This window comes from Rhinichthys klamathensis, unplaced genomic scaffold (genome assembly GCF_029890125.1).
Source record: "Rhinichthys klamathensis goyatoka isolate OS25496 unplaced genomic scaffold, OSU_Roscu_1.1 h1tg000019l_1, whole genome shotgun sequence".
NCBI lineage: Eukaryota > Metazoa > Chordata > Actinopteri > Cypriniformes > Leuciscidae > Rhinichthys > Rhinichthys klamathensis.
The window spans coordinates 3,333,380-3,347,397 of NW_026606570.1; the positions used below are offsets into that span (position 1 = coordinate 3,333,380).

Genomic DNA, 14,018 nt, shown 5'->3' on the forward strand with positions numbered 1-14,018 from the left:
CGCACCGTGAGCGCAACACATGTCTTTTCAAGCAGTTCGCGGAAAACAGAGAGCTCTGACTGTACATCACAGCTCATGGCCACGCCCCAACCGCGCGAGCGATGCGCCGACACACACACACACACACACACACACACACACACACACACACACACACACACACACACACACACACACACACACACACACTGATTTTACATCAGCAATTCTTTAATAAAACACACATTTGTTTTATTTGACAACTATGATAAAGATTTGTCTTTCCTGAAAGAAATTATATATAATAGGGGGAGACCGACATATGGTAGGCTAGTAGCCTAACTTTTTGTTTGAGCATCAATATGGTTACAGTGGTTGTTTGTGCTAGATCTCTCAAACTGTGATACACGGTAGCCACATTTGTCTACTAAAAATAACTCAATTGGACATGTACTACACAATCACAGATGAATAAATACAAAGAGTTATGTTGTTGCAACAACCACCCTGGGGTGAGTTGTAACACTAGTTGGGGATTGATTGAGAGGTAATTTGCTGAAATAAGATAAGTTGTTTTTATATTAAAATGAAAGTCCTAAAATAAATAAAATTAATGTTTTTTGTCCCTTTAAATTGTTCACTTTATTCAAAAGTGATTATTCTTTGTTCTTCAATAAAGTTCTTGCTTAAATTAGATGGTGTGGATTCGACTTTCAAATCCAGAGCCAGAGCAAGAATGATGTCACTAAAGCCTATATTTGCATTATAATCGTTCTTTCTTTGCTAAAATGTAAAACAAGTTCAGATCGCAAAGACCGTACATCTGTTGGAATTTATTATTCAGCCTATTTCTCTATTTTTCTAATTATTTCTGTGGTGTTAGATAGTGCCGTTAACATTCTCCCTGACTACTCAGGCTACTCAATTAGAAAGTGGTGAAATTTCTAATTGGCTGTAATAGGACAGCCGGACTTGATTGCTTTCACCTATGGGGAGGAGAAGGTTTTAGATGGGGGAGACTGCAAGGATACAGAGAGGTGGTGACTAATGTGGGGGAAGTGATCTCAAAGCCCACAGGGGCAATAGACCCTCCAGAGATGCAGATAGAAATATAGTTAGCCTAGTGGGGGTAAATGTGAGGTAGTAGAGTTAGGGCTGTCTGCCTTTTAGTGACACCGTAACCTCAATGTGGAGAGTACTGCCACTCATTCACTGTTCTGCTGCTACATGGCTGATTTCAGGACTGATTGAGAGGAATAATCTTCTCCCTCGTTCTATACACCCCGTGGATGGGTCCCATGTGCTGCCATTGTATTTTGGGAGTATGGCGTGGATTGCAGTTTATTTTTGTGTGTGTGTGTGTGAATGGGGTGTTTTGTGAATGAATTCTTTAGGATTTTAGTTCACTGACGTGTTTTATCACTGCGCACCCCCTAGTGTCCTTTTCTTGTTGCCCAAATCATTTACAGCATGATATTGTAGTCCACTGAGGCCAGACAAGTTTGTTGAGGGTTAGTTTTTTTAGGGAAGGACTACATGCCTGCGCACATATATTCAAACGCGCATACCCATAGAATGAACTCTTAATAGCGCATGTGCACGCCATCAGCGTTCTCACAGGTTCGCGTTTTTAAAGTTTGCTTAGAGAGAACTTAAGAGTTTTCTGTTGGAACGGTGTCGAACGGTTGCGACGGAAGTGAATCAATTAAAACTAACTTTAGCTGGAAAATAACTTTATTCTAGAGCTGTCATAAAGCCAAAACAATCTCTGTTACTTTAATTTCCTATTATCACTGTAAAGCAGCTTTGGAACAATCTACATTGTTAAAAGCTCTATATAAATGAAGATGATTTGACTTGACTTGACTGCTTTGTCTAAATAAAGTTGTCATTTTGTTGGTCACATTTATTTATTTTGTATTTTTATTATTATGCGTTCATGACCTCAAGGCTAGACTATTGTAATGCTCTACTGGGTGGTTGCCCTGCACGCTTAATAAATAAACTACAGCTAGTTCAAAACGCAGCAGCCCGAGTTCTTACCAGAACCAGGAAATATGACCATATTAGCCCGGTTCTGTCAACACTGCATTGGCTCCCTATTAAACATTGTATAAATTTTAAAATATTGTTGATTACTTACAAAGCACTAAATGGTTTAGCTCCGCAGTACTTGAGCGAGCTCTTAACGCATTATAGTCCTTCACGCCTATTGCGATCTCAAAATTCGGGCCAGATATTCTGCAATACCTAGAATATCTAAATCGACTGCTGGCGGTAGATCCTTTTCCTATTTAGCACCAAAACTTTGGAACAGTCTTCCTACCATTGTCCGGGAAGCAGACACACTCTGTCAGTTCAAAGCTAGACTAAAAACACATCTCTTTGACCTAGCATACACATAATACATTATAGACTTCTATAATTCAATGTTAGGCTGCATAGATTAGGTCAGCCGGAACTGGGAACACTTCCCTTAAATCTTGATGTACTCGTTACATCATAAGAAGAATGGCATCTACGCTAATATTAGTGTCTTTGTTTATCCCGAGGTTTTCCCGCAGCCTGCCGGATCCAGGCCGTATCCAGATCTGACGAAGGAGATTCGCCTGGACCCGATGACAATGCAGTGCTGAAGTGTCAACTATCCTCTCCCTATGGAGGATCCCTTTCCCACTCTACAGATAAAGCGTTGTGAATTTCGGTTCGCGTACCCCGAAGTGATAAAATAAAACAAAATTCTGTATCAAAATTTATAGGCAAGACAAGTAGTTTGTTTAGGCATGGGTTGTATGGAATTACAAACCTGCGCACATATTTTCAAAAGCACTATAGAATCAATTCTGAATGTGCATGTGAACGCTGTCAGCGTTAATCACAGGTTCGCGTTTAAAGTCTGATCATTTCGACGGAGGTGAATCAATCAAAATTAACTTTAGCTGGAAATAACATTATTCAAGAACCGCTATAAAACCAAAACAATCTCTGTTACCTTAAATTATATGTTTATCTCTGTAAAGCTGCTTTGAAACAATCCATTGTTAAAAGCGCTATATAAATGAAGATGACTTGACTATTTTCTGACATTTGCAAGTATAGCGTAAAAACAAAAGAAAATGGCCACTTCTATCAACGCTTCTATCAACGACTTTAATGTCACTTTTTTATTTTACAAAGTAGAAGTACAAAATTTAAATAAATAAAAAACTAAAAAAGTGTGAATGGAGACAAGTGCGTTTGGGCTAAAAAAATATTAAAGACCAAGTGAACAATTACAGTGTTCACTTGGTCTAGTGCAAACTCTTAATGCAGTGCTGCCTTACACATTCTGTACTGGGAAAAGGGGGAAACGTCTCGGTTACGGATGTAACCCTCGTTCCCTGAGTAGGGAACGGAGACGTTACGTCGGATGACGGAGAATGGGGGTTTCGCCAGAAAGCCTATCATCTTCGAGTATTAAAAAACGAGCCAATGGCAATGAAATGCCATGGGTCTGCGGAATTTGCATAGCGTATCTCCGCCCCACCGCGTGGGTATTTAAGGAGAGATACCGGCAAAAGCAGATCATGTCTTCGCTGAGGAGCCGAGACTGAACTCAGGCGTCTACCCAGCGGTACAGCGGAAGTGGCAAGGAGACGTAACGTCTCCGTTCCCTACTCAGGGAACGAGGGTTACATCCGTAACCGAGACATTCCCTTTCATAGTCACTCCGAGTTACGTCGGATGACGGAGAATGGGGGTCCCCGTGTAATCACGCCACCTTCACAGCTGTCTTCCAGTGCCCTGCGAAGTCTGACCTCCCTGTCGTGATATAGGCACGGACGAAGGAGTCCTACTTAACACAGGAATACCAAGGTACACTGGGAAGCATATCTCAGGGGAGATATGCCGCAGCATGCCTACCCGTAGGGAGGACTTAAGAATACACATATGGCCCGAGGGGGGCTTCATATGGAGGAACACTGGAGTGACCAGCCCGTGGGGTGGCAACTTTCAACTCCAGGAGTGGCAAGGTGGCTTGCCGAGGGAAAGACACATGCTCAAAGAGGCTTACAGTGGAAATACACATGTGGGGGTTACTCAGAGGAGGAAACATGCACACGGAGGCACCTAGCCGACGCACAACGCCAGCGTCAACAGTGCTGGAGGAACTCAGGGCTTCAGAGAGGAAGGCTCACCTGAGGAAATATCGCACGTATCCAGTCCGTGGAGTGGAATGGCGAGCAAGCGAAGACACCTAACGGCTCCCATGTTAGCTTGAAAAAGACAGTACATGGGAGGAGACTGGCTCCACTCGGAGATTGTAGAATCTGGCGAATGTGTTAGGTGTCGCCCAGCCTGCAGCTCTGCAGATGTCTGTTAGCGAGGCGCCACGCGCTAAAGCCCAAGAGGACGCCACACTCCGGGTGGAGTGGGCGGTCACACCAAGGGGGCACGGTCGACCTTGCTGCTGGTATGCCAAAGCAATGGCGTCCACTATCCAGTGAGACAACCTTTGCTTGGAGAGAGAGCCTTTCCCTTCAGCTTCCCACCATAACAGACAAAGAGCTGGTCTGAGGTCCTGAAACACTGCGTCCTGTCTACGTAAGCACGGAGAGCGCGTACTGGACAGAGCAGTGCCAAGGCTGGGTCTGCCTCCTCCTGGGGCAGCGCTTGCAGGTTCACCACCTGGTCCCGGAAGGGAGTGGTAGGAACCTTGGACACATATCCAGGCTGGGGTCTCAGGATCACGTGAGAGTGACCCGGCCCGAACTCCAGGCACGCTTCGTCAACGGAGAATGCGTGCAGGTCCCCTACCCTCTTGATGGAGGCCAGTGCAACCAGGAGCGCTGTCTTCATTGACAGGAACTTAAGCTCAGCTGATTGCAGAGGCTCAAAGGGAGCCCTCTGCAGGGCATTTAACACCACTGAGAGGTCCCAAGAGGGAACAAGAGGAGGGCGAGGAGGATTCAGTCTCCTCGCTCCTCTCAGGAACCTGATGATCAGGTCGTGCTTCCCAAGAGACTTACCTTCAACTGCTTCGTGATAAGCGGCGATAGCGGCCACATACACCTTCAGGGTGGAGGGAGACAGCCTTCGCTCCAACCCATCTTGCAGGAAGGAAAGCACGACACTGATCGAGCATCTCCTGGGGTCTTCTCGGCGAGAAGAGCACCAGTTGACGAAGAGGTTCCACTTCAACGCATAGACATGTCTCGTGGACGATGCTCTAGCGGAAGTGATGGTAGCCGCCACCGCTGGTGGCAGGGTACTCAAACCTGCCTCGTCCCGTCCAGGAGCCACACGTGGAGGTTTCAAAGATCGGGACGAGGGTGCCATAGGGTGCCCCGTCCCTGAGAAAGGAGGTCCTTTCTCAGAGGAATTGGCCAAGGAGGTGCTGTCGCGAGGAGTATCAGTTCGGAGAACCAGGTCCGGGTGGGCCAATACGGCGCAACCAGAATGACCTGCTCCTCGTCCTCCTTGATCTTGCACAGGGTCCGTGCGAGAAGGCTCACTGGGGGAAACGCATATAAGCGCTGGCCAGCTGTGCGCCAGTGCATCCGTGCCGAGCGTGCCCTCGGTCAGGGAGTAATACAGGGCGCAGTGGGATGAGTCGTGGGAGGCAAACAGGTCTACCTGTGCGTCCCCGAACTGGTCCCAAATCAGCTGGACCGACTGGGGATGGAGTCGCCATTCGCCGGAGATGGGCCGAAACCGTGACAGCTCGTCGGCTGCAAAGTTCCGATCTCCTGGAATGTAAATAGCACGAAGGGACCTCAGGTGCTTCAGACTCCATAGGAGGAGGTGGCGTGCGAGTTGCGACATACGGCGGGAGCGTAGACCACCTTGACGGTTGATGTACGCTACTGTCGCGGTATTGTCTGAACGGACTAGTACGTGTTGACCCATGAGCAACGTTCGAAAACGGTGCAGGGCAAGGCGTACTGCCAGCAACTCAAGGCAATTGACATGCAGAAGGCGCTGGGGTCCTGTCCAGCATGTCCGTTGCACATGGCGCCCCAGCCCGTGGACGAGGCATCTGTGGAGACAACAACATGCCTGGAAACTCGTTCTAGGGGAACTCCGGCCCGTAGAAAACTGAGGTTCCTCCACGGAGTGAAGGTCTGACGGCAGGTCGGAGTCACTGGGACTCGGAGCGTGCCATGATGCCATGCCCACCTCGGGACTCGATCGCGAAGCCACAGCTGAAGCGGTCTCAAATGAAGCAATCCGAGTGGCGTTGCCGCGGCTGCAGATGCCATATGCCCCAGGAGCCTCTGAAACAATTTCAGTGGGACCGCACTCTTGCCATCGAACTGTCGAAGACAAGTCAGCAGTGAGTGTGCGCGCTCGCTCGTAAGCTGCGCGGACATGGCGACCGAGTCGATCTCCATACCGAGAAAAAAGAACCTCTGCACGGGGCAGAGTTTGCTCTTCTCCCAGTTGACCCGAAGGCCCAGACGGGCTAGGTGCCGGAGCACAAGGTCTCTGTGTTCGCAAACCTGATCTCGAGAGTGAGCTAATATTAGCCAGTCGTCGAGATAATTCAGGATGCGAACCCCGTGTTCGCGTAGGGGAACAAGGGCTGCCTCGACGACCTTCGCAAAGACGCGAGGAGACAGAGCCAGCCCGAATGGGAGAACCGCGTACTGGTATGCCTGCCCCTCGAAAGCAAACCGAAGAAACGGTCTGTGTCGAGGTAAAATGGAGACATGAAAGTAGGCGTCCTTCAGGTCTATCGCTGCAAACCAATCCTGTGGCCGCACGCATTCGAAAATGCATTTGGCCGTGAGCATCTTGAACGGCAGCCTGTGAAGGGAGCGGTTCAAGACGCGCAAATCCAGGATTGGCCGTAACCCACCGGTCTTCTTGGGGACAATGAAGTACGGGCTGTAAAACCCTGACCTCATTTCGGCTGGAGGGACAGTCTCGATTGCACCCTTTGCGAGCAGGGTGGCAACCTCCGCTCTCATGATCGGGGCATTGCCACCGACCATAGTAAAGCGGACTTCCCTGAAGTGGGGAGGAGACCGTGCGAATTGGATCGCATAGCCGAGCCTGATAGTTCGGGCGACCCAGCGGGACAGGTTGGGAAGCTCTAACCAAGCTCCCAAGAACTGAACCAGCGGAATCATCCGAACCACAGACGTCCCCCCGGAGGGCAGCGAAGCGGAGTGACCGGCCCAGGCGTGGGTGGCATAGCGGCCCGGTGCGGGGGCGCGGTCATACTCCGCGTCCTGACAGAGGAGACCAGGGAAGGACCAGCGTTCCACGGGGGTCTGCTCTGCCAGGGGTCTGGCGACAGAGGGGGACGAGAGTGGTGTGGTCCGGAGACGGCACACACTGTCATCCACGCCCTCAGGGACAGAGGGGGACGAGAGCGGCGAGGCCCGGGGGCGTCGCGCACTGTCATCCGGCTCTGTGTGCTCAGTGATGGACATTTCGGTTCTTTCTTTAACCACATTAGGGTGCTGCCCACCCGAGGTGGCCATCACCTGACCCAAGGAACGTGAGGCCACTTTCGTCGCTCGGAGAGCGAGGTCAGTGGCGGCACGCAGCTCATCGAAGAGCTCGGGGTCAGTCCTGCCCTCGTGCATATCTCTGAGCAGCCTGGCCTGGTAGACCTGCAGGGTGCTCATCGCATGCAGGGCAGCGGCCGCCTGTCCTGCAGCTCTGTGAGATCTCGCCACCAGGGTAGACGAGAATCTACAGGCCTTGGACGGGTGCTTAGGAGTACCACGAGAAGAAGCACTCTGAGGACACAGTTGCATCGCAACAGAGCGTTCAACCGGGGGAATCCCAGTGTACCCATGGGCGACCGCGCCATCGAGGGGAGGAAAGGCGGAGAAAGCTGTCGACCGCTCACGGGAGGTCAAAGGAGCCTTCCATGACTTCGACAGCTCCTCATGCACTTCCGGGAAGAATGGAATTGGGGATGGCTGTGGCCGTTAGGCGGCAGCCGCACCCAAAAACCAATCATCCAACCGCGAGCGCTCGGGGCAGGGCGGAGGGTTCCACTCTAGCCCGATGCTCACGGCGGCCCGGGAGAGCATGGCGGTCATCTCGGGATCTGATACGGGCAACGCTGGCACTCCCGAGGGAGGCAACGCAGCCGCATCATCACTTCCCGATGACTCTTGCCCGCCTTGTGATGCTGCGATCGACATTGAATCCTCCTCTGGAGCGCCGAATGAAACACGCGGGGCATCCGCAGATGGACCAGCCTGAATCACCGCGGCACTCGCGGGTTGCAACACTGTAGAGGGGGGCGTGGTCCGAGGACGCATCGTCGGATTGTTCCACACCGTCACCCTCAAGTCACCCTGTCCACCAGCCGAAGTACCACCTCTCTTCGTGTGGTGTGGATGAGGGGATGAGGGGACTCTCTCTCGAACGAGATCATTGAGTCTCGACCTCAGTGTTGCGATGGTCATGTTCCCACAGAAGGAACATGAGTCATCCACAAGCGCTGCTTTAGCGTGCTCTAAGCCCAGACACGCAAAGCAGCGCTTGTGCCCATCAAAGGATGACAAATATCGACCGCACCCAGAAGAACACGGGCGAGACATCTTTAAAAAGACGTGCCACGTGCAGCTCTTTTAGAGAGGAAAAACTCTGCGATGCTGAGGCGACCAGGGAGAAACACACGGACAGCAGACCACAGCTCAGATCGCAGGCAATGTGAAGCTCGCTGGATACCGCCGTCACACCAACACCGGAGAGTTCGCTCGTCTCGAAGAGATGAAGTCACTGATAGAAACTCAGGATTTGGCTTGTGGAGTGAAGAGATGCTCTTGGCTCCGAAGCGAAAACATGATCTGCTTTTGCCGCTATCTCTCCTTAAATACCCACGCGGTGGGGCGGAGATACGCTATGCAAATTCCGCAGACCAATGGCATTTCATTGCCATTGGCTCGTTTTTTAATACTCGAAGATGATAGGCTTTCTGGCGAAACCCCCATTTTCCGTCATCCGACGTAACTCGGAGTGACTACGAAAGGGAACACTTGTTTCATACCATGTTTACTAGCCCTAGTAAAATCTGTTTATCTGTTAGATTAGATAGATTCTATTTTTGTCATTATTGACATTTGACATTGATTTAACTCTGTTAACTTAGCCAATAGATGTTTTGTACAAAAAGAGTCTGATTTTCTGAAAATTGAGCTACTACACTTATTTCAGAGAAGATATGAGTGAAGTGACAATATTGTGTAATTGCTAAAGATTTTCAATATGAACTCTGTATTTCTAATTAGTCTGTCTGTAGCAACACACGTTTTACTATTTCAGCACAACTTTTTAAAGGTTTTTAGCAGACCTATAAAAACTGATGCCAGTATGACTCCCAAACTGTAAAAGTGCACAATTTTACTTATGCGTAAATCACATGAGAAAATATAAAAATATTTTTTATATTTTGTGAATGAATATATTGTAAGACATTTGTCTCTGAGATTCAGTTCCAATAAAGGTGATTGTAGCTTTTTAATTCAAACAAGCAAACAAAATAGCCTATGATGACAAAATACTTTATTACCATTATCATCAATTAAACATCTGGTGTTTCCGGCAAACCCAGGGGCGGACTGGCCATCTGTGTGATCTGGAGAATCACAGAACGGCCGGTACTCCAGGACGGCCGGTGGGCCGGCCCACCACCCGCCACACACGCAGTCACAGACATCCCAAGTCTCCCGGAAGTTCCCCGCATATTTATAGCGGCTCACTGATGCCCGCAAATTAGTTAAAATCTCTCGGAATCTAGAGCGAATAAGAGTGCGCATGCGTAGCGCGCGCACGGCAGAAAGAGGGAGCGAGCTAGAGACCTTGCGTGTGTGTGCTAGTGTGCGCGTGTGCCTCACGAAGCGCATGTAAGGACCCAACCAATCAAGTGCGGGCGGGCTTTTATCTCTACTACTGACGAACCGAATTAATCAGAAATTACTTTGCAAGTTACTTGCTAGGGATGATGTTAGGAAGTGATATTCAGCTTGCTACATTTTTAATGATTACAGTAGTTAAAACAGCTAAACTTCAACATTTTAGCTGTAAAATGCCACATGCAGTAGCTAATATTAAGAAATATGTTGTGCTTTTACTTTTAAAAATGTTGGTAACGTTACAGTTAATGCTTACAAACTTTGAAGATTTTGAATACAGAAGTTACATTTGTAATGGTGTAGCCTATTTTCATTTAGATGTGGTATTATTATTTGTGCAGTAGCTAAGATTAATTACTGCATAAATTAATTAAGATTATTAAGTAATAAATTCATTTTAAGACAGCATGGAATAGATTGTATAATTTGCTGTTAGCTAGGTATAGTATTATGAGCCACAATTAAAGTCTTGTGACACTCATGCCAGGCGGCAGGCGTTATTGTTGTTGTTGTCGAGTTTCCGCGCGCCGATTGCTTTGGGCCGGGCCTAGTCAAAGTCCAGGGCCGTTTTTTAGTCCCAGTCCGTCCCTGGGCAAACCCGAAAAGTTTCAAATAGAAAAAAAAAACACACACAGTCCTTTGCAAATGAAATATTTGAGAGCAAAGAAGTCAATAAATAGCATTTCCAAAAAGAAAACGTTGTAAAACACAGATGCTATCTGCTTTTTGTATGTATTTTACTTCTGTTGAGATAATTTCTATGGGCTTGAATTAAGGGTGAAACTCAGCATTTGTTAGAATTTGGCACAAATTACACTAACTAGCTTAAAGACATTTCTGTGGGAGTATTTTTCCAATATTGATACTTTTTAAGGCATTGTTTAAATCCTTTCATTAAACTATCCCATGTAATTTAAACAGGCACAAAAGCATTAAGCAATCAATAATGGTTGTTTAAAACAGACATTCAGTAAGAATTCAATCAGACATTGACTTTCTGACATTTTTTTCAGGAAATAATTACCTAGAGTAATAGAGAAATAAGCTTAATGCTTGTTAATGAGGAATATGTAAATGGACATAGTCTGTTAAATAATTTGAACATTTAAAGTTTCCAATGGTTGTTGAGTGTCTCTCAACTTTTCAACAAAACACATGAAACTTAATTTCCATAGTTTGATGCATTTCTATGACATATACTAGTCTTTAAAATTATTTGTGGGAAAACTAAAGTTTTAAAAATACTTTAAGTATATCAATATATAAGTATGCCAATATATAGATTTAGGTAATAATAATTTATAAAGATGCACTTGACCTCTTAGCAAAATTTAGCATACTAAAAAAACTATATACCAGTTTCAGTGCAAGATTGCAAACCTACACTCTGCAAGCAACTTCAAACTTCAGAAATTGAGTAAGGATCATATGAGACATGAATTGTAAGGAAAACAGAAGATGTTTGATGCTAGAATGATTTTGTGTATGCATGACTATTGGACTTATATGATATTTCTTGCATTTAGAGTGAGAACCTGACTGGTGTGAACACTACAGAACTGTGTGTCTGTCTGTCTGTGTGTATTTAGAATCACTGGCTGTGAAGGAAGAACTGGACCAGGCCAAAAAAAAAGTGCTTCTGTGCCTCTTCTTCTTCTTTCTTCTTCATTTCTTCCAATCACACATTAAGTCTCAAAGTACTTATAGATCTGAGCCACATACTGCATTACACTTTGCCAGTCCGGTCTGTCTGTGTGCATCAGCTCATCAATGTCCTACAGAGAGACAGAGAGCAGATGTAGAAGTTTAGAAGTAGGAAACAATTTTCATTTTCATGCATGTACTTTTCCTCAGACTTGCATTGTTAAACAAGACAATTCCATCTTAAAATATTATAGAAAATATTCTTTATTAATTATGATGGTCTTAAGGAGGAGTGAAGTGAACACCAATGAAAACCATTGTCAAATTTACAGTATATTAAATTTATATCAGTTTTTCAGACTGTCATTTGCACCAAAATAAACAATTTTGGCCTTAAAGTTTCATCAAGAAGAGCATGCTTGAGATGAATTATGAGGTGTGTGATGTATGAAGAAAAAAAAATAAGGTAAATAAAACTGGATAAATGTTTTATTTTAATGTATTTTATTGCAGGACCCAATTGCATCACATCCACACACACTTCGGCTGAAATCAGGCAGTCTGATCTTAGCCAGAGTTCTCAAATTCTCAGCCAATCTAGAGACATCCACATTATATGTTTGTAAAGTGTGAACATTCTCTGAGGCTGTGCTATATTATATGCTTGACAATCATCACCACAGACCTATAAAGGAACACTTCACCCAACAAGAACCTTCCAAATTTTATGTGTGCCATTCTGTGAAAACAACTGCTTGGATAAAATATTGGCTATGTCTTTTTATTCATGTCACTATTTCCTCCTAGTGTCTACAGTATGTTGGGTAAAGTGAACATCAGACTGTGGCATTTTCCTGTCATCTGTGTGTTTGTAGAAACCCTGAGAATCATTAAACATTTACAGGTCATTTTAAAAAGACCCCAGAGGGTGAGGCATTTGGACACATTCTTCTGTTTTTTTTTCCAAACACGTCTCTCTGGTTCTTAACCGAAAAGCCTAAAAAACACACTGGTTCTTAACCGTAAAGCCTACTATATAAATACTATTTTGATACAAAACTTTCTAAGGCCTCTTCAACGTAATCAAAATGTTGCTGAAATTGTTACTATGCCTTCTGTTGTCTGATTGATTGATCACACTTTTTTGGCAAGTAAAGGGGGTTTTAGTCTTTTTGCTGTGAAATCTTGACAGTTACCTTTATAAAGTAATTGTAAGAATAATAACTTTTATATTGTTAGTAAAATTTCAAGATGAACAACATTCATTGAAGCATGAAGCAACTTAGGTTTACTTGATAATCATCCATACATAATTTATATATGTTAAAATCTGAGTTCTCAAAAGCCTGATGTATCATATTTGATAATCTCAACTTTAAGGATCTCTCAATCATCATTGGTATTGAATTGCATTATATATTGCAATATCAAGAGCAATAAAAAACTACAGAGCTTTGATAATAAAACTAAGCATTTAAAATAATTTTACTAAGACATAGATAAATACAGACACAAATAAATATCATAAACTGATATTTTTATATGCAATTTATGTACTATTGTATCTCAAAACTCTGGCCAGTTGATAATATATCAAAAAAGTGGGACTAGGGGGGCTCCGTAGTATTGTAAAAAGTGCTATATAAATAAATGTGACTTGACTTGACTATTATAAAGATCTCATTGAGTTTTTGGCCATGCATGTAAACATCAGCAACTGCACAATATTGCATATTTTTTCTCAGTTTGGGCCTCTGAATAAAATTGAGGTGTTTTTTTTTTACCACCTTGAGTGTGAGCTCCATATTTTCCTATAGCATACTATAATAGCCATAAAAGCCTGATGTATCAAATATGATACTAAACAAAAAACACATATGGGATTTTTTTTCTAAAGGGTTAAATAAACGGTTTCATCAGGTTTTTTTTTTTTATGACTATTCAGGCTTTACAATGTTAAGACTGCAGTTATATGTGTTTATATGGGATAGAAGTAGACGGAGCATTTCTGTGCACTCTGCTCTCTTTCTTGTCTGCTATCTTTAATTCTACCAAACGATTCATAAAATGGAAAATAAAAGAGTCTGCCAGAATATTTAGCTTATATTGTCATCAATTTAAACCCATACACAGACGTTCAGATACAGATCCAAAGCCGTAATCCTCCTTGCACATATTTGTTGTGTGTAAGTCATGCGGAAAAGGACAAACATAACCTGCTGAGTGATGTGTCAAGTCAAAATATTGTGTACACTTCTGTAATGAAGTCATAAAAGCATTCATCAAACACAGCCTCAGGTCAGTGATTAAACAATCAGCACCTAACAAAAAGTGTTTTGAGACAATGAGTTGTACAGTAATATGTTATGAGCAGCCACAATCTCTGGACAATTGCTACAAAAAAGCTGTCACCTCATATTCTATTCTATTATTCAAACAGAATAGTTTGAAGCAATTAAGAAAACAAAAGTGCACACAATCACCCAGAATGCTGTTATCATTCTTTCTTGCAGAAAGCAGCTGAAAAATTAG

At 44.7% G+C, this 14,018-nt stretch overlaps 1 protein-coding gene across 2 annotated transcripts in view; it reads right to left on the bottom strand.

Annotated features, from left to right (window-relative positions):
* Positions 1–10,698: 10,698 nt before the first annotated feature.
* specc1 (sperm antigen with calponin homology and coiled-coil domains 1) overlaps positions 10,699–14,018 on the bottom strand; it is a 373,450-nt gene continuing 370,130 nt past the window's right edge. For both annotated transcript variants that reach the window (XM_056236125.1, XM_056236134.1), the window contains one exon: positions 10,699–11,617. In XM_056236125.1, coding sequence (XP_056092100.1) covers positions 11,528–11,617 — 90 coding nt within the window. In that variant the 3' untranslated portion in view covers positions 10,699–11,527. The remainder of the gene's footprint in view (positions 11,618–14,018) is intronic.